Source organism: Hyperolius riggenbachi, chromosome 12, assembly GCF_040937935.1.
Source record: "Hyperolius riggenbachi isolate aHypRig1 chromosome 12, aHypRig1.pri, whole genome shotgun sequence".
Classification (NCBI taxonomy): domain Eukaryota; kingdom Metazoa; phylum Chordata; class Amphibia; order Anura; family Hyperoliidae; genus Hyperolius; species Hyperolius riggenbachi.
The window spans coordinates 227,174,506-227,201,297 of NC_090657.1; the positions used below are offsets into that span (position 1 = coordinate 227,174,506).

The 26,792-nt window shown below is 50.5% G+C and overlaps 1 protein-coding gene across 9 annotated transcripts in view; it reads right to left on the reverse strand.

Moving 5' to 3' along the window:
- Positions 1-26,792, reverse strand: part of SHISA6 (shisa family member 6) — a 434,141-nt gene that overhangs the window by 248,354 nt on the left and 158,995 nt on the right. For all 9 annotated transcript variants that reach the window (XM_068261893.1, XM_068261890.1, XM_068261887.1 and 6 more), the window contains one exon: positions 10,809-10,966. In XM_068261893.1, the coding sequence (XP_068117994.1) occupies positions 10,809-10,966 (158 nt within the window). The remainder of the gene's footprint in view (positions 1-10,808; positions 10,967-26,792) is intronic.

Sequence of the window (26,792 nt, forward strand, 5' to 3'; positions counted from 1 at the left end):
TCCTCATTACTCCCCCGCCACATATCCCAGTATCCTGACAGCGGGGGCACTACAAGACCCAGCATGCAGGAAGACAGGTCCTCATTACTCCCCCGCCACATATCCCAGCATCCTGACAGCGGGGGCACTACAAGGCCCAGCATACAGGAAGACAGGTCCTCATTACTCCCCCACCACATATCCCAGCATCCTGACAGCAGGGACACTACAAGGCCCAGCATGCAGGAAGACAGGTCCTCATTACTCCCCCACCACATATCCCAGCATCCTGACAGCAGGGACACTACAAGGCCCAGCATGCAGGAAGACAGGTCCTCATTACTCCCCCGCCACATATCGCAGCATCCTGACAGCGGGGGCACTACAAGACCCAGCATGCAGGAAGACAGGTCCTCATTACTCCCCCGCCACATATCCCAGCATCCTGACAGCGGGGGCACTACAAGGCCCAGCATACAGGAAGACAGGTCCTCATTACTCCCCCACCACATATCCCAGCATCCTGACAGCGGGGGCACTACAAGGCCCAGCATGCAGGAAGACAGGTCCTCATTACTCCCCCGCCACATATCCCAGCATCCTGACAGCGGGGGCACTACAAGACCCAGCATGCAGGAAGACAGGTCCTCATTATTCCCCCACCACACATCCCAGCATCCTGACAGCGGGGGCACTACAAGACCCAGCATGCAGGAAGACAGGTCCTCATTACTCCCCCACCACATATCCCAGCATCCCGACAGCAGGGACACTACAAGACCCAGCATGCAGGAAGACAGGTCCTCATTACTCCCCCACCACATATCCCAGCATCCTGACAGCGGGGGCACTACAAGACCCAGCATGCAGGAAGACAGGTCCTCATTACTCCCTCCACCACACATCCCAGCATCCTGACAGCAGGGACACTACAAGGCCCAGCATGCAGGAAGACAGGTCCTCATTACTCCCCCACCACATATCCCAGCATCCTGACAGCGGGGGCACTACAAGGCCCAGCATGCAGGAAGACAGGTCCTCATTACTCCTCCGCAACATATCTCAGCATCCCGACAGCGGGGGCACTACAAGGCCTAGCATGCAGGAACACAGGTCCTTATTACTCCCCCACCACATATCCCAGCATCCTGACAGCGAGGGTACTACAAGACCCAGCATGCAGGAAGACAGGTCCTCATTACTCCCCCACCACATATCCCAGCATCCTGACAGCGGGGGCACTACAAGGCCCAGCATGCAGGAAGACAGGTCCTCATTACTCCCTCCACCACATATCCCAGCATCCTGACAGCGGGGACACTACAAGACCCAGCATGCAGGAAGACAGGTCCTCATTACTCCCCCACCACATATCCCAGCATCCTGACAGCAGGGACACTACAAGACCCAGCATGCAGGAAGACAGGTCCTCATTACTCCCCCGCCACATATCCCAGCATCCTGACAGCGGGGGCACTACAAGACCCAGCATGCAGGAAGACAGGTCCTCATTACTCCCCCACCACATATCCCAGCATCCTGACAGCGGGGGCACTACAAGACCCAGCATGCAGGAAGACAGGTCCTCATTACTCCCCCACCACATATCCCAGCATCCTGACAGCGGGGGCACTACAAGACCCAGCATGCAGGAAGACAGGTCCTCATTACTCCCCCGCCACATATCCCAGCATCCTGACAGCAGGGACACTACAAGGCCCAGCATGCAGGAAGACAGGTCCTCATTACTCCCCCGCCACATATCGCAGCATCCTGACAGCAGGGACACTACAAGACCCAGCATGCAGGAAGACAGGTCCTCATTACTCCTCCGCAACATATCGCAGCATCCTGACAGCAGGGACACTACAAGGCCCAGCATGCAGGAAGACAGGTCCTCATTACTCCCCCGCCACATATCCCAGCATCCTGACAGCGGGGGCACTACAAGACCCAGCATGCAGGAAGACAGGTCCTCATTACTCCACCACCACATATCCCAGCATCCTGACAGCGGGGGCACTACAAGACCCAGCATGCAGGAAGACAGGTCCTCATTACTCCCCCGCCACATATCCCAGCATCCTGACAGCGGAGGCACTACAAGACCCAGCATGCAGGAAGACAGGTCCTCATTACTCCCTCCACCACATATCCCAGCTTCCTGACAGCCGGGGGGCACTACAAGACCCAGCATGCAGGAAGACAGGTCCTCATTACTCCCCCGCCACACATCCCAGCATCCTGACAGCAGGGACACTACAAGACCCAGCATGCAGGAAGACAGGTCCTCATTACTCCCCCGCCACATATCCCAGCATCCTGACAGCGGGGGCACTACAAGACCCAGCATGCAGGAAGACAGGTCCTCATTACTCCCCCGCCACATATCCCAGCATCCTGACAGCGGGGGCACTACAAGGCCCAGCATACAGGAAGACAGGTCCTCATTACTCCCCCACCACATATCCCAGCATCCTGACAGCAGGGACACTACAAGGCCCAGCATGCAGGAAGACAGGTCCTCATTACTCCCCCACCACATATCCCAGCATCCTGACAGCAGGGACACTACAAGGCCCAGCATGCAGGAAGACAGGTCCTCATTACTCCCCCACCACATATCCCAGCATCCTGACAGCGGGGGCACTACAAGACCCAGCATGCAGGAAGACAGGTCCTCATTACTCCCCCACCACATATCTCAGCATCCTGACAGCGGGGGCACTACAAGGCCCAGCATGCAGGAAGACAGGTCCTCATTACTCCTCCACCACATATCCCAGCATCCTGACAGCAGGGACACTACAAGACCCAGCATGCAGGAAGACAGGTCCTCATTACTCCCCCACCACATATCCCAGCATCCTGACAGCGGGGGCACTACAAGACCCAGCATGCAGGAAGACAGGTCCTCATTACTCCCCCACCACATATCCCAGCATCCTGACAGCGGGGGCACTACAAGACCCAGCATGCAGGAAGACAGGTCCTCATTACTCCCCCGCCACATATCCCAGCATCCTGACAGCGGGGGGCACTACAAGACCCAGCATGCAGGAAGACAGGTCCTCATTACTCCCCCACCACATATCCCAGCATCCTGACAGCGGGGGCACTACAAGACCCAGCATGCAGGAAGACAGGTCCTCATTACTCCCCCGCCACATATCCCAGCATCCTGACAGCAGGGACACTACAAGACCCAGCATGCAGGAATACAGGTCCTCATTACTCCCCCACCACATATCCCAGCATCCTGACAGCGGGGGCACTACAAGACCCAGCATGCAGGAAGACAGGTCCTCATTACTCCCCCGCCACACATCCCAGCATCCTGACAGCGGGGGCACTACAAGACCCAGCATGCAGGAAGACAGGTCCTCATTACTCCCCCGCCACATATCCCAGCATCCTGACAGCGGGGGCACTACAAGACCCAGCATAAAGGAAGACAGGTCCTCATTACTCCTCCACCACATATCCCAGCATCCTGACAGCGGGGGCACTACAAGACCCAGCGTGCAGGAAGACAGGTCCTCATTACTCCCCCACCACATATCCCAGCATCCTGACAGCGGGGGCACTACAAGGCCCAGCATGTAGGAAGACAGGTCCTCATTACTCCCCCGCCACATATCCCAGCATCCTGACAGCGGGGGCACTACAAGACCCAGCATGCAGGAAGACAGGTCCTCATTACTCCCCTGCAACATATCCCAGCATCCTGACAGCGGGGGCACTACAAGACCCAGCATGCAGGAAGACAGGTCCTCATTACTCCCCCACCACATATCCCAGCTTCCTGACAGCGGGGGCACTACAAGACCCAGCATGCAGGAAGACAGGTCCTCATTACTCCCCCACCACATATCCCAGCATCCTGACAGCGGGAGCACTACAAGACCCAGCATGCAGGAAGACAGGTCCTCATTACTCCCCCACCACATATCCCAGCTTCCTGACAGCCGGGGCACTACAAGGCCCAGCATGCAGGAAGACAGGTCCTCATTACTCCCCCACCACATATCCCAGCTTCCTGACAGCCGGGGCACTACAAGACCCAGCATGCAGGAAGACAGGTCCTCATTACTCCCCCGCCACATATCCCAGCATCCTGACAGCGGAGGCACTACAAGACCCAGCATGCAGGAAGACAGGTCCTCATTACTCCCCCACCACATATCCCAGTATCCTGACAGCGGGAGCACTACAAGACCCAGCGTGCAGGAAGACAGGTCCTCATTACTCCCCCACCACATATCCCAGCTTCCTGACAGCGGGGGCACTACAAGACCCAGCATGCAGGAAGACCGGTCCTCATTACTCCCCCGCCACATATCCCAGCTTCCTGACAGCAGGGACACTACAAGACCCAGCATGCAGGAAGACAGGTCCTCATTACTCCCCCGCCACATATCCCAGCATCCTGACAGCGAGGGCACTACAAGACCCAGCATGCAGGAAGACAGGTCCTCATTACTCCCCCGCCACATATTCCAGCATCCCGACAGCGGGGGCACTACAAGACCCAGCATGCAGGAAGACAGGTCCTCATTACTCCCCCGCCACATATCTCAGCTTCCTGACAGCGGGGGCACTACAAGACCCAGCATGCAGGAAGACAGGTCCTCATTACTCCCCCACCACATATCCCAGCATCCTGACAGCGGGGGCACTACAAGACCCAGCATGCAGGAAGACAGGTCCTCATTACTCCCCCGCCACATATCCCAGCATCCTGACAGCGGGGGCACTACAAGGCCCAGCATGCAGGAAGACAGGTCCTCATTACTCCCCCACCACATATCCCAGCATCCTGACAGCGGGGGCACTACAAGACCCAGCATGCAGGAAGACAGGTCCTCATTACTCCCTCCACCACATATCCCAGCATCCTGACAGCGGGGGCACTACAAGGCCCAGCATGCAGGAAGACAGGTCCTCATTACTCCCCCACCACATATCCCAGCTCCCTGACAGCGTGGGCACTACAAGACCCAGCATGCAGGAAGACAGGTCCTCATTACTCCTCCGCAACATATCCCAGCATCCTGACAGCGGGAGCACTACAAGACCCAGCATGCAAGAAGACAGGTCCTCATTACTCCCCCACCACATATCCCAGCATCCTGACAGCAGAGGCACTACAAGACCCAGCATGCAGGAAGACAGGTCCTCATTACTCCCCCGCCACATATCCCAGCATCCTGACAGCGGAGGCACTACAAGACCCAGCATGCAGGAAGACAGGTCCTCATTACTCCCCCGCCACATATCCCAGCATCCCGACAGCGGGGGCACTACAAGACCCAGCATGCAGGAAGACAGGTCCTCATTACTCCTCCACCACATATCCCAGCATCCTGACAGCGGGGGCACTACAAGACCCAGCGTGCAGGAAGACAGGTCCTCATTACTCCCCCACCACATATCCCAGCATCCTGACAGCGGGGGCACTACAAGACCCAGCATGCAGGAAGACAGGTCCTCATTACTCCCCCGCAACATATCCCAGCATCCTGACAGCGGGGGCACTACAAGACCCAGCATGCAGGAAGACAGGTCCTCATTACTCCCCCACCACATATCCCAGCATCCTGACAGCAGGGACACTACAAGACCCAGCATGCAGGAAGACAGGTCCTCATTACTCCCCCCACCACATATCCCAGCATCCTGACAGCGGGGGCACTACAAGACCCAGCATGCAAGAAGACATGTCATTACTTCCCCACCACATATCCCAGCTTCCTGACAGCGGGGGCACTACAAGGCCCAGCATGCAGGAAGACAGGTCCTCATTACTTCCACCACATATCCCAGCTTTCTGAAAGTGGGGGCACTACAAGACCCAGCATGCAGGAAGACAGGTCCTCATTACTCCCCCACCACATATCCCAGCATCCTGACAGCGGGGGCACTACAAGGCCCAGCATGCAGGAAGACAGGTCCTCATTACTCCTCCACCACATATCCCAGCATCCTGACAGCAGGGACACTACAAGACCCAGCATGCAGGAAGACAGGTCCTCATTACTCCCCCACCACATATCGCAGCATCCTGACAGCGGGGGCACTACAAGACCCAGCATGCAGGAAGGCAGGTCCTCATTACTCCCCCGCCACATATCCCAGCATCCTGACAGCGGGGGCACTACAAGACCCAGCATGCAAGAAGACATGTCATTACTTCCCCACCACATATCCCAGCTTCCTGACAGCGGGGGCACTACAAGGCCCAGCATGCAGGAAGACAGGTCCTCATTACTTCCACCACATATCCCAGCTTTCTGAAAGTGGGGGCACTACAAGGCCCAGCATGCAGCAGTATCAGCAGAGCTGGAGGACATGGGGTGCAGAGATCTGGCATACCCCAGCTTCATGACAGAGGAGTATTACAAGGCCCAGCATGCAGCAGTATCAGAGGAGCGGGGGAGGGGGGGGTTTAGAGATCAGTGCTACACACAGCAGTGTTATACAGAAGTCCAGCACACACAGGAGCCAATTGCAGAGGATTGGCGTGCACAGGACCGCCCATAGGGCATCACAACCAGTAGCCGTGCAAGGGGCCTGCAGTGGCTGCCCAGTGCCCTCCCTATTGAGTAACATACATTTCCAGGCTCCAGCGGTGTGCACTGAACAGGAAACATTGCTACAGAGTTCAGGAATTCCACGCTGAGGTACTCAAATGCTTAGCATTTTCTTTCAGTCACAGAGCTGAATTCCTCTGTTATCAGCTCATTACTCACTGGCTATCCAGACCAGGACATACTAGGTTTAGCTTAAGTAAACAAAAAACACACACACACACACACACACACACACACACACACACACACACACACACACACACACACACACACACGAGATGCACTCTGACAGCAGCAAATACTAGAGAATGCAGAATGCTGCTAGCTTGCACCTAAATACCTCTACCACTGTCTGCCTTCCCCTTCCTTTCTTCTTGTAAAGAAAATATGAAAATTACCTCATAGAAGATAATTCAGGAAAGAAAGTGAATTGCATCTTTATATCTCCTTCTCTAAAATAATTCCACTAGTGAATCACCCTAAGTATTAGAAGTATTTATAAAGCATAGTCATAGTGTAATGTCCTACATTATTATTATTATTATTATTATTATTATTATTATTATTATTATTATTATGTATTTATATAGCACTGACATCTCCTGCAGCACATTACAGAGTACATAGCCATGTCACTGACTGTCCTCAGAGGAGCTCACACTCTAATCCTACCATAGTCATAGTGTAATGTCCTACCATATTATTATTATGTATTTATATAGCACTGACATCTCCTGCAGCACATTACAAAGTACATAGCCATGTCACTGACTGTCCTCAGAGGAGCTCACACTCTAATCCTACCATAGTCATAGTCTAATATCCTACCAGGTTATTATTATTGTCATTATGTAGTTATATAGCACTGATTGCAAGGTGTGTGTGCGTGCGTGCGTGTGTGTGGAGGGGTGGATGGATGGAGGTGTCACCGGACGCACTCAAATTAGGTACATACACTCACCTAAAGGATTATTAGGAACACCATACTAATACGGTGTTTGACCCCCTTTCACCTTCAGAACTGCCTTTATTCTACGTGGCATTGATTCAATAAGGTGCTGAAAGCATTCTTTAGAAATGTTGGCCCATATTGATAGGATAGCATCTTGCAGTTGATGGAGATTTGTGGGAAGCACATCCAGGGCATGAAGCTCCTGTTCCATCACATCCCAAAGATGCTCTATTGGGTTGAGATCTGGTGACTGTGGGGGCCATTTTAGTACTGTTAACTCATTGTCATGTTTAAGATACCAATTTGAAATGATTCGAGCTTTGTGACATGGTGCATTATCCTGCTGGAAGTAGCCATCAGAGGATGGGTACATGGTGGTCATGAAGGGATGGACATGGTCGGAAACAATGCTCAGGTAGCCCGTGGCATTTAAACAATTCCCATTTGGCACTAAGGGGCCTAAAGTGTGCCAAGAAAACATCTCCCACACCATTACACCACCACCACCAGCCAGTGGTTACAAGGCATGATGGATCCATGTTCTCATTCTGTTTACGCCAAATCCTGACTATTGAGACTCATCAGACCAGGCAACATTTTTCCAGTCTTCAACTGTCCAATTTTGGTGAGCTTGTGCAAATTACATACCGTAGTTAAATAGTTATTTGGGTTGAAAAAAGACATACGTCCATCGAGTTCAACCAGAGAACAAAGTGCAACACCAGCCTGCTCCCTCACATATCCCTGTTGATCCAGAGGAAGGCGAAAAACCCTTACAAGGCATGGTCCAATTACCCCCAAAAGGCAAAAAATTCCTTCCAGGGATTTTATCTGATTGCCATCTGGAGTCTGGATCAACATCACTGGGCATTACCTAGTAATTGTAGCCCTGGGTGTCTTTCAAACGCAAGGAAAGCATCTAAGCCCCCTTTAAATGTAGGTATAGAGTTTGCCATAACTTCCTGTGGTAATGCATTCCACATCTTAATCACTCTTACTGTAAAGAACCCTTTCCTAAATGGCTAAACCGTTTTTCCTCCATGCACAGATCATGTCCTCTAGTCCTTTGAGAAGGCCTAGGGACAAAAAGCTCATCCGCCAAGCTATTATATTGCCCTCTGATGTATTTATACATGTTAATTAGATCCCCTCTAAGGCATCTTTTCTCTAGACCAAATAAACCCAGTTTATCTAACCTTTCTTGGTAAGCGAGACCTTCCATCCCACGTATCAATTTTGTTGCTCGTCTCTGCACCTGCTCTAAAACTGCAATATATTTCCTGTAATGTGGTGCCCAGAACTGAATTCCATATTCCAGATGTGGCCTTACTAGAGAGTTAAACAGGGGCAATATTATGCTAGCATCTCGAGTTTTTATTTCCCTTTTAATGTATCCAAACATTTTATTAGCTGCAGCTGCAGCAGCTTGGCATTGAGTACGATTATTTAACTTGTTGTCGATGAGTACTCTTAAGTCCTTCTCCAAGTTTGATGTCCCCAACTGTATCCCATTTATTTTGTATGGTGCTAGACCATTGGTACGATCAAAATGCATGACTTTACATTTGTCAACATTGAATTTCATCTGCCATGTATGTGCCCATATAGCCATCCTATCCAGATCCTGTTGCAATATGACACTGTCTTCCTGAGAGTTGATGATCCTGCACAATTTTGTATCATCTGCAAAAATAGCAACATTGCTCACTACTGCATCTACTAGGTCATTAATAAATAAATTTAAGAGCACTGGACCCAGAACAGACCCCTGTGGGACCCCACTGCTAACAGTCTCCCATTTTGAGTATGATCCATTGACCACAACTCTTTGTTTTCTGTCCATTAGCCAGTTCCCTATCCAAGCACACAGACTCTTCCCCAGTCCTTGCATCCTCAACTTTTGCACCAGACTTCTGTGGGGAACAGTGTCGAAGGCCTTTGCAAAGTCCAAGTATATCACATCTACAGCATTCCCAATATCCATATTAGCATTCACTACCTCATAAAAGCTGAGCATGTTAGTCAAACAGGACCTGTCTTTAGTAAACCCATGTTGATGCTGAGAAATAAGATTATTTTCTACTATGAAGTCATGTATAGTATCTCTTAGTAACCCCTCAAATAGTTTGCATACAACTGATGTTAAGCTTACAGGTCTATAATTTCCTGGATCTGATTTTTTTGCCCTTCTTAAATAATGGGAAAACGTGGGCTGTACGCCAATCCACTGGGACTCTGCCAGTTGCAAGAGAGTCACAAAAGATAAGATAAAGGGGTTTATCTATAACTGAACTTAAAGAGACACTGAAGAGAGAATAATTCTCGCTTCAGAGCTCATAGTTAGCAGGGGCATGTGTGCCCCTGCTAAACCGCCGCATATGTGCCGCTAAACGGGGGTCCCTTCACCCCCAAACCCCCCACTGCAACACTTGGTCGCAGGCTTGGTCGCTCCTGGAGGCAGGGCTAACGGCTAAATCTGTCATTTATTGCATCAATTCATCCAAGTCATGTAATGATCCACAATTCCATGATTCATACACACAAGTATATCATACCCTGTCCAATAGTCGCTGTGGGGCAATGTGGGAGCAGCGGTCTGCCTGTCGGCCGTTTCGCTCGAAAACGAGCTTCTTCCGAGGCTCCGTGCCTCGGACCGCTGCTCCCACATTGCCCAACAGCGACTATTGGACAGGTTATGATATACTTGTGTGTATGAATCATGGAATTATGGATCATTACATGATTTGGATGAATTGATGCAATAAATGACAGATTAGTGGACCTTTAAACGTGGTGCCGGATGGTTTATTCTTTAATGCATGATATAATTGACGACCTCTTCAGCATCCTGAGCACACGGAAGGTAATACCCTGTCCCCTCCGTACCAAGAAACCCCTCCATCTTTGTCTCATGACCACAGTGCGAGTCCTTTCCCCCCTCCCCCCCCCTTTTTTGTTTTTTATTTCTTTGATTTGCAAAGTAACCAGTCACATTGCTGGATCTCTCCCTGGTATTATGCGATTGACTTCCCAGTGTGGATGAAAGTTTTGAATTGCTTTTGTAGCTGGTGGCCTCCAGGTGTGGACAATACAATGCCCGTGGACCTTCTCTGGCCACACACTATGCTATGGTTGTACATTACAATGACCTTATCCGTTGAACTGCTCTGGCAACACACCATGCTATGACCTTCTCTGGCCACGCACCATGCTATGACCTTCTCTGGCCACGCACCATGCTATGGTTAGACATGTTCCATCCCACCAAGCCCGCAGACACCCACCTGTTCCAGTCTTGCTGCTCCGTACCGGGGTGTACTGGTTCTTTGAGGTTCTTACAGGTGTGTTCTCCTTGGGAGAGTTATCCACAGCAGGGATGACCTCTCGTTCACAGTGCGGGATGGGGATCGGCCCCTGTTGTATCAAAATGTCTGCAAGAGCCCTGCAAAGAAGCATAGAAAGGTGTAAGAACACTGACACTTCACGCGATATGGTGGCATCTCTAACACTGGAGGTCTCGGACACTGCTAAACTCCAAACTAACGACTATACAAGCCTTTTCAAAAGGACAATGTTTTACATGGACAGGAAGTTCAAGCTCCAAACCCCCCGAAGTAACTTGCTATACAAACCTGGATATTTTGTCCCATCTTTTCCTCTATCCTTAGTATAAATGTGACCACACATCCTGCAATCTTACACAACACACTCAAAAGTGTAATCAGGATTTATCACGGGACCACAAATCAAATGACCAGAAGGGCGTGGACACCAGCCCAACCCCTTAAAGCCAGCCACACAGCTCCTCCATTCCAACCCCTCAGGGCCAGCCACACAGCTCCTCCATTCCAACCCCTCCGGGCCAGCCACACTGCTCCTCCATCCCAACCCTTCCGGGCCAGCCACACTGCTCCTCCATCCCAACCCCTCCAGGCCAGCCACACTGCTCCTCCATCCCAACCCTTCCGGGCCAGCCACACTGCTCCTCCATCCCAACCCCTCAGGGCCAGCCACACGGCTCCTCCATCCCAACCCCTCCGGGCCAGCCACACGGCTCCTCCATCCCAACCCCTCCGGGCCAGCCACACTGCTCCTCCATCCCAACCCCTCCGGGCCAGCCACACTGCTCCTCCATCCCAACCCCTCCGGGCCAGCCACACTGCTCCTCCATCCCAACCCCTCCGGGCCAGCCACACAGCTCCTCCATTCCAACCCCTCCGGGCCAGCCACACGGCTCCTGCATCCCAACCCCTCCGGGCCAGCCACACGGCTCCTCCATCCCAACCCCTCCGGGCCAGCCACACAGCTCTTTTTTGTGTTATTACTTTAGCCCAGCCCCTGGTCTCGTGGGCAGGACACGGGGGACATCAAAGGACACAGGGGACACCAGGAGGACACAGGGGACACCAGGAGGACATAGGGTTACATGGGAAATGGGAGTTTAGGGGATAGAGAAAGACACAGGTACAGAGGGGCACACCAGGAGGACACTAAAGGTACAAGGGGGACACAGGGGCACACAAGAGGTGGATCCAGAAGAGGAAGCGGTGTCACAGTGGGGAAGGCAGGAGGAGACAGCACAGGAACGTGTGTGTGTTCAGAAATATAAGAAATCCCCTGAAAATAAGCCCTAGCACATCTTTTGGTGCAAAAATGTATAAGGTGCTGTCTAATTTTTGGGGAAACACGGTAGTGGCTGTGCCGATTTCTCACTGGGTCAAACTGTAGCATAACTCACTGATAACGAATTACCGATAGCTGACTTGGTGCAATATTGCTCTACTGATAATGAATTAGAGGTTGTAAACTCCTGTGTCTTCGGGAATATCCCATCTGAGTGCAGGGAGCAGGGAAGTTCTGTAGTTCAAGATTTGTCTGTATGGGAGCTGAACATAAAAAGGCCATCATGTGCCAGAAACAGTCAGACGCACAAACATGGAGGTTATCCTTTAAAGACACAATAAGACTGTGTGATTCCAGCAAAGTGAAGGGTTGGTGTAACATGGCAGGCGTAGATGTCCTTCCTCTGGTTGTCCTAGAGTACAGTGTGAGCTCTGCACATCTGGAGATGAAGCTCCGACAAGCCTCAGACTCTGCATCTGTGAGCACGTCAGGGGGCTGAGGCTCTGACAAGCCTCAGACTCTGCAGGCAGCACACTGGCAGGCAGCTGTGAGCACGTCGGGGGGCTGAGGCTCTGACAAGCCTCAGACTCTGCAGGCAGCACACTGGCAGGCAGCTGTGAGCACGTCGGGGGACACTCTCTGCATTGTGCCACATTACAAGTCACAGATGTCCTCTGGTTGGCCTAGAGTAGAGTGTGAGCTCCGAACAGCTGAGGTGAAGCTCTGACAAGCCTAGTGTTGGGGTTCTGCAGAACATCACCCTGTTCGGGTGATGTTCGAGTTCGGCCGAACACCTGATGGTGCTCGGCCAAACCGTTCGGCCACATGGCCGAACTAAGAGCGCATGGCCGAACGTTCCCCGAACGTTCGGCTAGCGCTGTGATTGGCCGAACGGGTCACGTGGTTCGGACCCCGAACGCGCTCTGATTGGCCGAACGGGTCACGTGGTTCGGGTAAATAAATACCCGAACCACGTCATATCTCCGCCATTTGTCTGTGGGTTTAGCTTTGGGTAGGCAGGCAGGGTAGTTCGCTCTCCAGCCACGCTAGCCAGGGTCCCCCCCAGTCATTGTGTGTCGCTGCTGGGAACAGTAGTACACCGCTCGCTCAGCCACACTATATATAGCATTGTTTACTGCCACTGTGTACCTCGCTCAGCCACACTATATATAGCATTGTGTTTACTGCCACTCTGTGTACACCGCTCAGCCAGACTATATAGCATTGTGTGTACTGCCACTCTGTGTACACGGCTCAGCCAGACTATATAGCATTGTGTGTACTGCCACTCTGTGTAAACCGCTCAGCCAGACTATATAGCATTGTGTGTACTGCCACTCTGTGTACACGGCTCAGCCAGACTATATAGCATTGTGTGTACTGCCACTCTGTGTATACCGCTCAGCCAGACTATATAGCATTGTTTACTGCCACTCTGTGTACACGGCTCAGCCAGACTATATAGCATTGTGTGTACTGCCACTCTGTGTACACCGCTCAGCCAGACTATATAGCATTGTGTGTACTGCCACTCTGTGTACACCGCTCAGCCAGACTATATAGCATTGTGTGTACTGCCACTCTGTGTACACCGCTCAGCCAGACTATATAGCATTGCGTACTCTGCCAGTCAGTGTGTATATTGCTGGGATCAGTAATACTCCACTCACCGCCAACCACTATATGAGCTCACCATGAGTTCCTCAGAGACCTCCGCTGTGAGCAGCACTCCCAACAACAGCAACAGCCAACGCCCCATGCAAGCTATAACATCCACCCCAGCAGCCAGTGGTCAGCAGCAGCCCTCCCCGGAGGAGAACGTTGTGTCCATCGGTCCGTCACCAGAGCGATTAATGAGGGCTGCCATTGAGGAGATGATGGGGCCTGATGTGGAGGAGGAGGTCTGGCTCAGGCCAGCATCCCAAGTTAATGTTGAGGACGATGAGGGGTCTGTGTCTGGGGATGTTGGGGTGGCAGAGGTGGTGGGTGGGTCAGACTCAGGAGAAGAGTTGTATGAGGAGGATGATGATCGGGACCATCTGTATGTGCCTCAGAGTCCGACCCCGGAAAACATGTTGTATCGTGTGTTTAGGTACTAAAATCTGCGTTCCCACTTCCCAGTACTGCCCGCAGTGCCCGGGTCCACGGATCCATATAATTTTTTGGGCAGCACTATCAAACTGTGGTACTATGAGTGAGTTGCCATGGTCCTTCTGTGCTGCCTGTCACACTCACCGTCTGTCTGCAGATGGATTGTTCAACACAGCTACGCCATCTGACATGTAGTCCTGGACCTTGACCATCTTCTCCAGGCGATTGGTGTTAGAGGACGTGGAACTGCCCGATTGCTGTTCTGTGGGCTGCTGCATGGGTGTCAGAAAATGTTCCCACTCCAAGGACACTGCCAATACCATTCCCTTTTGGGCACTAGCAGCAGCTTGTGTTCTTTGCTGCCCTCCTGGGTTTGCTGAAGTCAGTCTTTCGGCGTACAACTGGCTAGAGAAGGAGGAGGATGTCAATCTCCTCTCTAAAGTCTCCATCCTCAAGGGCCTGCTGGAATTGTTCCATTTTTGACCTGTCTGACACTTTCTTCAATCAGTTTTTTAACATTGTGTTTGTATAAACTGGGTATAAACCCAGTAATTGGTGTTGTCCAGATTCCAGAATAATGGATAATAATGAATAGTGAATAACGCGCGGGCCGCGTTCAATGCAGTCTAGCATGAATTGAGCCATGTGTGCCAGAGAGTCCTGCCAGACTCCTCTGTCTTCATGTTCTTGTGAGCGTTGTGATTGTTGTGATGCACCATATTAGTCACCAGCATCACTTTCTTCCTCTTCTGCTGTCCATTCCCGCTAAATTGTGGAAGTCCAACGTGCACCGCTCTGTCCCTCGGCAGTGGGGGCATCCAATTCCTGCTCCAACTCCAGCTGTTCCTCGTCCTGTTCTTTGTCATAGCTGGGACCAGCGTTTCCTGAGGCAGGTTGCCTGATGTTGGTATCATCACGCTGATCGTTTTCATCTTCAGAATCCCCCACTTGCATCATGCCAGCGGTTTCCATCTTCAACATTGATTTCTTCAGTAAACACAGCAGTGGTATTGTAATGCTGACTGTAGAGTTGTCACTGCTCAGTCACGCAACGTGGATTGCTCAAAATTTTGGAGGACTTGGCAGAGATCCAACATGGTGGCCCAATCAGATCCACAGAAGCTTGGTAGCTAGCTGCTGGAATGCGCCTCGGCACTGCGCAAAAGCGTGCTAGCATGTGCAGCGTAGAATTCCAGCGCGTAGGGAGGGACATCACCCAGCGAGCGATGGTGCGCTAGATTGAAGCGCTCCTGCATCTCTTGGTGAGTCCTTCAGAAGCGGTACTGGACTTTTAACAATGTTTTTTTTTTTTTCCTTCAACAGAAGATCTGCCACGTTGGAGTGAGGAGGACGCCGCCGACCCCGACACCAAGCTGAACCCCGGCGAACTCCAAGCAGAGGATCTTCAGGAACCCTCAAGGCTTTGAGCAAGCTGAGGAGGATCAGCAGTCCCGACGAGACCTCTCCTCATATGCGACTGAGTGCAGTGGAGCTCCCCAGAACAACCTCTCAGTTGTCACTTGGTCACCTGGTCACTTGGTCACTTGGCCACCTGTCACCTTGTCACCTTGTCACCTGGTCACCTTGTCACCTGGTCACCTGGTCACTTGGTCACCTTGTCACTTGGTCACCTTGTCACTTGGTCACCTTGTCACTTGGTCACCTTGTCACTTGGTCACCTTGTCATTTTGTCACTTTGTCACTGGTCACTTTGTCACTTTTCACTTTGTCACTTGGTCACTTGTCCAGTGGTCACGATGATCTCGGTACACCTCCTGCGATTCAAATTCCTGCACACATTGCTCTGGGATTTGGGTGTGATGAATGATGCATCTAACTGGCCACCGGAGGCAATTAAGGCCTTCAAAACATTGAAAGCAGCTTTCTGTTCCGCCCCCATTTTGCGTCATGTTGAGTTGTTGACGTCATGTTCATCCTCGGCCTCGCCTTGCATTTCAGTGCGAGGTGCATTTTCCACAGAAAAAGGTTGTGAATCCGGGCACAACATTTGTGGCTGTTCCATTGACCTTTCACAGGTAGAAGATTGTGGGGGTGGGAATAGCTCCTCCGAATAGCCCATTGTGTCCTGAAAACTACTCATTGCATTGCTTTGCGCACACATTTTTTTGTCCTCATGCAAGGCCTGAGTTGCACCTGAAAGCGTGGCCTTCTCCTCCTGCGCCTCCTCCTGTTCCATCACGTCTGCTGCTGCTGGGTTAGCGTTGACGCCCGGTCCCTGTTTATTGAACCTCTTATCTTTATTACATTTATGACTGCATGGCGGTAAAAAGCATGCTATCCGCACGCTTCTTGTCCTCATGCAAGGCCTGGGTTGTTGTGTCTCAAAAAGCATGGCCTTCTCCTCCTGCGCCTGCTCCTGTTCCATCACGTGTGCTGCTGCTGGGTTAGCGTTACCGGTCCCTTTTCCTGGAACCTCTTCTCTGTATTACATTTATGACTGCATGGCGACAAAAAGCATGTTACCTGTGCAAAGAAACATGACATTTTCCACATTTAAAAGAAAGTTTTTCCTTTGAAACTTTACAATCAATTTTCTCAAAAACTATAAGCTCTTTTCAAATATTTTTTTTCCTCTTGTACCCACTCCCAAGGTGCTAATTTGGGGTATGTAGCATGTAAGGAAGCTTTACAAAGCACGAAAGTTCGGGTCCCCATTGACTTCCATTATGTTCGGAGTTCGGCGCGAACACCCGAACATCGCGGCGATGTTCGGCGAACGTTCGCGAACCCGAACATCTAGGTGTTCGCCCAACACTAGACAAGCCTCAGACTCTGCAGCTGTGAGCACGTCAGGGGGCTGAGGCTCTGACAAGCCTCAGACTCTGCAGGCAGCACACTGGCAGGCAGCTGTGAGCACGTCAGGGGACACTCTCTGCATTGTGCCACATTACAAGTCACAGATGTCCTCTGGTTGCCCTGGAGTAGAGTGTGAGCTCCGTACAGCTGAGGGTCTGACTGAGAAGCCTCAGACTCTGCAGGGGGTACACTGGCAGGCAGCCGTGAGCACATCGGGGGACGCTCTCTGCATTGTGCCACATTAGGGCAACCAGAGGACATCTGTGACTTGTAGAGTGTGAGCTCCACACAGCTGAGGGTCTGACTGATAAGCCTCAGACTCTGCAGCTGTGAGCACGTCGGGGGGCTGAGGCTCTGACAAGCCTCAGACTCTGCAGGCAGCACACTGGCAGGCAGCTGTGAGCACGTCGGGGGGCTGAGGCTCTGACAAGCCTCAGACTCTGCAGGCAGCTGTGAGCACGTCGGGGGGCTGAGGATCTGACAAGCCTCAGACTCTGCAGGCAGCTGTGAGCACGTCGGGGGGCTGAGGATCTGACAAGCCTCAGACTCTGCAGGCAGCACACTGGCAGGCAGCTGTGGGCACGTCGGGGGGCTGAGGCTCTGACAAGCCTCAGACTCTGCAGGCAGCTGTGAGCACGTCGGGGGGGCTGAGGATCTGACAAGCCTCAGACTCTGCAGGCAGCACACTGGCAGGCAGCTGTGAGCACGTCGGAGGGCTGAGGAACTGACAAGCCTCAGACTCTGCAGGCAGCTGTGAGCACTTCGGGGGGCTGAGGATCTGACAAGCCTCAGACTCTGCAGGCAGCACACTGGCAGGCAGCTGTGAGCACGTCGGGGGGATGCTCTCTGCATTGTGCCACATTACAAGTCTTGCATGGCATGAACTCAGAACTTCCAGTTCATGGAATCAGCCCACGGGAAGCGGAGACCTGCTGCTACCTTCTCCGAGCTTAAATGGGAAACATTTCTCGGAGTCTGTCATTGCCATGGAAACGCCATTCCTCCACATCATCAAGCAGGAGAAGAACAAGCTCTCCCGATGGTATAAATAACACATGTATAGTGATCTCCACGGCCGAGGAGAGATCAGAGAGAACTGCAAATCCCAGCATGCCCATCATGGACAACAACTCCCACCAGAACTCGGACCAGAATCACTGCCCATTGCTCCCACCATGGCCTACAACTCCCCATCAGAGCTCTGAATCAGTTCCCATCACGGACTATAACTCCCATCAGAACTCTGCCCAGGATTCACTGCCCATCACGGACTATAACTCCCATCAGAACTCTGCCCAGGATTCACTGCCCATCACGGACTATAACTCCCATCAGAACTCTGCCCCGGATTCACTGCCCATCACGGACTACAACTCCCATCAGAACTCTGACCAGGATTCACTGCCTATCACGGACTACAACACCCATCAGAACTCAAAATCACTGCCCATTGCTCCCACCATGGCTTACAACTCCCATCAGAATCATATTCAGAATAACTGCAGAGTCTGTAGAGACCAACTCAAACCAACACTCCTATCATGGACTACAACCTCAATCAGAACTCTGCCCAGAATGACTGCCATGTCTGTAGTGACTAGCCCAAACCATTACTCTCATCATGGTCTACAACTCCCATCAGAACTCTGCCTAGAATCATTGTCCATTGCTCCCACCATGGACTATAACTCCCACCAGAACCATGTCCAGAATGACTGCAGTGTCTGTAGTGACCAGCCCAAACCATCATTCCCATCACGACCTACAACTCCCACCAGAACCATGTCCTGAATGACTGCCGTGTCTTTAATGACCAGCCCAAACCATCACTTCCATCATTGGCCTACAACTCCCACCAGAACCATGTCCATAATGACTATGAACTGTAGTGCAAATATTTCCATCAGGAATAGTAAGTATAAAATTCTATTTTGAACCACATTTAGGTCCAACCAATAACTGAACTCTTTAGTAAATTTACATAATACATTCTCTTACATGAACACATGCTTGTGCCCGGCTGAACTATTGTCACCTTTTTTTTACTGCCCACAAAGTGTCATGTGTCAGCAAATGCTTCGTCCCCTCATTAACCAATTCCTCAAATATATCAGAGCAACCCAACCCTCTGCCAGGACACCCTTGGATGACAAATACAAAGAGCAGAAGAAGCACATATAACTCCAGGAGGAACTCTGCCAGGTCTGCATATATAATGAGGACATCTGGTCGTCTCACCTGCCGTGACCGCCTCTCATTGTAAGCACAGGACACATCGGCACACAACGGAAATCTATGGAGCAGAAAAAACTCTTACATGTGCATCTGTAGACTGGAGACATAAGATCTCCATCATGGTGAGATACTCAGATTACTGGTCTAGTGACTGTCTGCTGGAGGAGATCAGCCTGAGGTAGCCCAGATACCTTACTAAAAAATGGACTGAAATCTCTTCTGGATCTAGGTCTCTAAAACGTAAAATGTCAGCAGATGATGTAAAGCCCCATACACACGCTCAACCAAGGACGCTCAGTACAAACGAGAAGACAAATTGAAGCAATAAGATACACCTTGATGTGCACACGACACGATAATACATACCGCATGACAAAATGAGCGACTTCCTTAACCTCCTTGGCGGTAATGACGAGCTCAGCTCGACCATTACCGCCGGAGGGCGCCGCTCAGGCCCCGCTGGGCCGATTTTGACAATTTTTTTTTTAAAAAACATGCAGCAAGCACTTTGCTTGCTGTGTGTTTACATCGATCGCCTCCGCTTGCCACCGATGTGCCGCTACCCGCCGAGTTATAGAGCCCCCCCCCCACGAGACCCCGTGCGCAGCCTGGCCAATCAGTGCCAGGCAGCGCTGAGGGGTGGATCGGGACTCCCGATGAAGTCATCACGATTGTCGCCATGGCGACGAGGAAAGCCCTGAAGGAAATCCCGCTCAGAACGGGATTTCCTTATGGGAAGACGCGGCGGCGATCGGAAGGGTGGGAGGGACGCCGCAGGGAGGGGGGAATCATGTAGCTAGCGCTAGGCTAGGATTTAACACAAAAAAAAATAGTGCTGCGCATCCACCCTGGCGCATTTAATAGAATGCCAGGGTGGTTAAACCACATACACGCTCAACCACCGTTTTTTTTACAGTGAGCGAACAATCAAACGTTTTGGGAAAATTTAACAACTGTCTTCACGTGTAGACGACTAAGAATGATAGATAAGAAGGAGGTTGAATCGTTCCGGCTGTCGGATTGATTTTGGAATAGACGGTGAGAAGACGCCTGCAAATTGTGAATGTGTACACATCTCTAGTACAATTATGCTATTATGTACTTCTAGTAGACACAAGTCCGTTTCAAAATGGGCTCTAGGTCTGTTTTTGCTTAGTGCGCATGCGCGCGCACCCATCCGCCCGCACACACGTCTGCCCACACACACGTCTGCCCGGCTCACTGGCCCTGTCCTCCAGTCCCAACGGCTGTCCGGGTCCGTGCTGCCCACATGCGCAGTAGCAAAAAGCACGGACCCAGCTACACAGAGACAGCGCTACGCAGGGACACGGGTTTTATTGGACAGGATTATCGACTATGGTGAAGAGATGTCGCTGTGGGGCTTTAACAATATGGTAAACGCATGTCTAAGGAAGTCGCTCGTTTTGTATGTATGATTATTGTGTGCACGTCAAGGCGTATATTTTTATCGCTTAGATTTGTCTTCTCGTTTGTACTGAGCATCCTTGGTTGAGCGTGTATGGGGCTTTAGAGTTCATGCTGGCTGAATGTTCATAAGCACCAGTTCTATGCAGACTACCTAACATGTATTGTGTATCATGGGTAAGTAACTCACTTAAAAGCTGAATGATTGCATTTCGCAAATACCGACCACCACCATCCCCTGACAGGATGAGTGGAGGCCTCCATCTTAGGAGAAGGTTTGGCCGGAGCTCGTCCACATCGGGGTTAACACGCTCTACCTGTCGGTCTTTGCAAAGTTATGGTTCCCTAGCAATCAATTCCTACATCTCGCATTCCTTAATGGAAGTTACCATGGCAACTAACATAACATTAATTCCCCACCACCACACTGTCCTGCGCTATGTTTATAAGATTCCCTGCTGAGAAATGTTTGAAAGGGAGCGAGATAGTCCAGGAAACGACCAGCTACTGTTTCTGCATTCTACATGATATTTACTGACCCAGCAACAGCAAAACTCTGCTTTGCAGGAGACCAAGGAACCATCATACACAGCTCAGCAAAGGTCAACCTCAACATCTCACACTAACTCTACCCTCACCTCAACATCTCACCCTAACCCTACCCTCACCTCAACATCTCACCCTAAACCTACCCCTGACCTCAACATCTAACCCTACCTGACATTTACTGACCCAGCAACAGCATGTATAACTCTTACAGGAGAGGAGCATCTGCAGCAGGAGACCAGGGAACCATCATACACAGCTCAGCAAAGGTCAACCTCAACATCTCACCCTAACCCTACCCTCATCTCAACATCTCACCCTAACCCTACCCTCACCTCAACATCTCACACTAACCCTACCCTCACCTCAACATCTCACACTAACCCTACCCTCACCTCAACATCTCACCCTAACCCTACCCTCACCTCAACATCTCACCCTAAACCTACCCCTGACCTCAACATCTAACCCTACATGACATTTACTGACCCAGCAACAGCATGTATAACTCTTACAGGAGAGGAGCATCTGCAGGAGGAGACCAGGGAACCATCATATACAGCTCAGCAAATGCCAACCTCAACATCTAACCCTTACCTTACCCTAACCTCAACATCTAAACTTACTCGAACCTTACCCTAATCTCAACTTCTCACCCTAACCCTACCCCCACCTCAACATCAAACCCTAACCCTACCCTCAGCATCTAGCCCTAATGCTACCTGACAAATACTGAGCATGTTACAGGAGAGGAGAGACTGCAGGAGACCAGGGGACCATCATACAAAGCCCAGCAAAGGCCAACCTAAACATCCAACCCTAACCTCAACATCTCACCCTAACCCTACCTGACATTTACTGAGTCAACAGCATGTTACAGGAGAGGAGCCCAGCAAAGGCCAACCTCAACATCTAGCCCTACTCTCCTCTCAACATCTAACCCTACCTGACATCTGACAGCAACAGCAAAACTCAGGAGTATGAGGGAATCTCAGTGGACTTTCTACATGCTACAAGCAGCACCTTACAGAAATATAAAGGCACCATGGTGCACCATCTATAAGCTGCATCTTACAGAAGTCTGAGGGCATCATGGTAGACCTTGTTCAAGCTGCACCTTACAGGAGTATGAGGTCACCATGGTGCACCATCTATAAGCTGCATCTTACAGAAGTCTGAGGGCATCATGGTAGACATTGTACAAGCTGCACCTTACAGCAGGAGTATGAGGTCACCATGATGCACCTTCCACAAGCTACCCATTACAGAAGTCCGAGGTCACCATGGTGCACCATCTATAAGCTGCATCGTACAGAAGTCTGAGGGCATCATGGTAGACCTTGTTCAAGCTGCACCTTACAGCATTATGAGGTCACCATGGTGCACCTTCCACAAGCTACCCATTACAGAAGTCCGAGGTCACCATGGTGCACCATCTATAAGCTGCATCTTACAGAAGTCTGAGGGCATTATGGTAGACCTTGTTCAAGCTGCACCTTACAGGAGTATGAGGTCACCATGGTGCACCATCTATAAGCTGCATCTTACAGAAGTCTGAGGGCATCATGGTAGACATTGTACAAGCTGCACCTTACAGCAGGAGTATGAGGTCACCATGATGCACCTTCCGCAAGCTACCCATTACAGAAGTCCGAGGTCACCATGGTGCACCATCTATAAGCTGCATCGTACAGAAGTCTGAGGGCATCATGGTAGACCTTGTTCAAGCTGCACCTTACAGCATTATGAGGTCACCATGGTGCACCTTCCACAAGCTACCCATTACAGAAGTCCGAGGTCACCATGGTGCACCATCTATAAGCTGCATCTTACAGAAGTCTGAGGGCATCATGGTGGACCTTCCACAAGCTGCACCTTACAGCATTATGAGGTCACCATGGTGCACCTTCCACAAGCTACCACAAGTCCGAGGTCACCATGGAGCTCCATCTATAAGCTGCATCTTACAGAAGTTTGAGGGCATCATGGTGGACCTTCCACAAGCTGCACCTTACAGAAGTGTGAAGACATCATGGTGCACCATATATATGCTGGAGTATGAGGGCACAAGGGTGGGCCCTCTACAGGCTGCAAGCTATGAATAGGTGAAAGTGGTCCTTCAATGACTGATCCCCAATCAATATCCAGTTCTGGTCTGTACACTGCAGTGTAAACATTTTACAGATTAGGAATAAATCTTATTCCAATAGGAAACCGTGTTTAAAGGGAACCTAAACTGAGGAGGATATGGATTTTTCCTTTTAAAATAATACCAGTTGCCCGACTCTCCTGCTGATCCTGTGTCTCTAATACTTTCAGCCACAGCCCCTCAACAAGCATGCAGATCAGGTGCTCTGACTGAAGTCAGACTGGATTAGCGTCATGCTTGTTTCAGGTGTGTGATTCAGCCACTACTGCAGCCAAAGAGATCAGCAGGGCTGACAAGCAACTGGTATTGTTCAACAGGAAACCTCCATATCCCTTCTCAGTTAAGGTTCCCTTGAAGGTCTATTTGTTTACACATCTCTTTCCTCCAGCAGCCGTATGCGGTGCGGTACAAAGTCAGACAAGGGCAGACGATGATGGGACTGAGGACGAGTAGATTTTACGGCTGTTGCGTCCCTGGAAAGCTTTACAGGCAATTACGAGCATCATAGCGATCGCTACAAAATGACTTTTCTCTCTCCCCCTCTAGTTGGCCGTAATGTTTGTTGAAAGATTCTTTTATTCTCCGCATAATGGGCAAAATCAGCAGATTATGGAGTGCCCCGAAGAAAAGGATGTGTGAAATCAGGAGATATCTGCTGCTTTCTCTGGTGCTAGAGGTCTGCTGCAGGAACCTCCAACCAAAAAACAAAGAGAAATACATATTTTTCTAAATAAATTCAAAATATTCCGTATGACGATGGTAAGAAATGTTCCCGGGTCTGCACAGATGAACAGATGACAGCATGAAGCTAGCCATGAAAAGAAGAAAAGGCAATCCCTGCCCCAGCCAGGGAAGAGTCATGTGATGGGGAACACTAGGGCATACCTCCCAACTTTTTGAGATGAGAAAGAGGGACACTTAGGCCACACCCCTGACCACTCCCCCATCACACCCCTAGTCACGCAAACCATAAAGATTTAATAAAAAAAAAGTATGTTTTATAATTCAAACCACCCTGGTCCTTTCTATCCTGGTTCATTTTCCTTCATATTAACATTTTAAAATTAGTAATATATCAGTTTAAAGGATGGGAATAGGTTGGAGTCAAACACATTTTTTAGTAGAGAAATATATAAAAAATTCCATAGAAAGAGGGACAAAGTCCTGAAAGAGGGACAAATGAGGAGGAAAGAGGGACAGAGGGACAGGGCTCCCAAAAAGGGACTGTTCCTCCGAAAGAGAGACAGTTGGGAGCTATGCTAGGGTGCCGATGGTCCTCCATACCAGAGGGTGGAGCCAGAGCACACGTCCCATCACCTCCTCCATCATGGCAGCTGGGAAGAGGTCACCTCTACATATGGGAGAGCGGAGAACGCTGTATCTTTCCATATGTTGCAGAATTCACTGCAAATAAACATCAGATGGAAACTGAAAGAGCTCATCCCTTCCATTACAAAACGTGGAGAGGAGTCCATGCTGAAAGAGGACCTGTCTAACAGCTACAGTCATTTAACTACATAAGAACTCAGGTAATAGTTCTTTTCTTGTTCTGGTTTGCTTCATTTATGACTGCTATTAAGCTCAATTGAAACAACATTGCATTTTGTCTAATAAAAATACAAGAACCATCGCAGTAGTATATCTAGATTATTAAAGATACATTCTACTAGATATAGGATGCGACTTTGGGGCCTTAGCAGGGTGTCTCTTAAGGCTCATACACACATCAGACTATAGTCTTTGGAGCATCTGTGTGCAGCATCTTGCAAAGATTTCTGTCTGATGTGGAGTTCAGCTCCATAGAATAGACTGTGAAGGTGTGGCTCTCATACTACAGGGAAGGGGGTAAGATTTCTGTCTGATGGGGAATGCAGCTCCATAGAATAGACTGTGTAGAGTATGGCTCTCATACTACATGGAAGGGGGTAAGATTTCTGTCTGATGGGGAGTGCAGCTCCATAGAATAGACTGTGTAGAGTATGGCTCTCATACTACATGGAAGGGGGTAAGATTTCTGTCTGATGGGGAGTGCAGCTCCATAGAATAGACTGTGTAGAGTATGGCTCTCATACTACATGGAAGGGGGTAAGATTTCTGTCTGATGGGGAGTGCAGCTCCATAGAATAGACTGTGTAGAGTATGGCTCTCATACTACATGGAAGGGGGTAAGATTTCTGTCTGATGGGGAGTGCAGCTCCATAGAATAGACTGTGTAGAGTATGGCTCTCATACTACATGGAAGGGGGTAAGATTTCTGTCTGATGGGGAGTGCAGCTCCATAGAATAGACTGTGTAGAGTATGGCTCTCATACTACATGGAAGGGGGTAAGATTTCTGTTTGATGGGGAGTGCAGCTCCATAGAATAGACTGTGTAGAGTATGGCTCTCATACTACATGGAAGGGGGTAAGATTTCTGTCTGATGGGGAGTGCAGCTCCATAGTATAGACTGTGTAGGTGTGGCTCTCATACTACATGGAAGGGGGTAAGATTTCTGTCTGATGGGGAGTTCAGCTCCATAGAATAGACTGTGTAGGTGTGGCTCTCCTACTACATGGAAGGGGGTAAGATTTCTGTCTGATGGGGAGTGCAGCTCCATAGAATAGACTGTGTAGGTGTGGCTCTCCTACTACATGGAAGGGGGTAAGATTTCTGTCTGATGGGGAGTGCAGCTCCATAGAATAGACTGTGTAGGTGTGGCTCTCCTACTACATGGAAGGGGGTAAGATTTCTGTCTGATGGGGAGTGCAGCTCCATAGAATAGACTGTGTAGGTGTGGCTCTCATACTACATGGAAGGGGGTAAGATTTCTGTCTGATGGGGAGTGCAGCTCCATAGAATAGACTGTGTAGGTGTGGCTCTCCTACTACATGGAAGGGGGTAAGATTTCTGTCTGATGGGGAGTGCAGCTCCATAGAATAGACTGTGTAGGTGTGGCTCTCCTACTACATGGAAGGGGGTAAGATTTCTGTCTGATGGGGAGTGCAGCTCCATAGAATAGACTGTGTAGGTGTGGCTCTCATACTACATGGAAGGGGGTAAGATTTCTGTCTGATGGGGAGTGCAGCTCCATAGAATAGACTGTGTAGGTGTGGCCCTCATACTACATGGAAGGGGGTAAGATTTCTGTCTGATGGGGAGTGCAGCTCCATAGAATAGACTGTGTAGGTGTGGCTCTCATACTACATGGAAGGGGGTAAGATTTCTGTCTGATGGGGAGTGCAGCTCCATAGAATAGACTGTGTAGGTGTGGCTCTCATACTACATGGAAGGGGGTAAGATTTCTGTCTGATGGGGAGTGCAGCTCCATAGAATAGACTGTGTAGGTGTGGCTCTCATACTACATGGAAGGGGGTAAGATTTCTGTCTGATGGGGAGCGCAG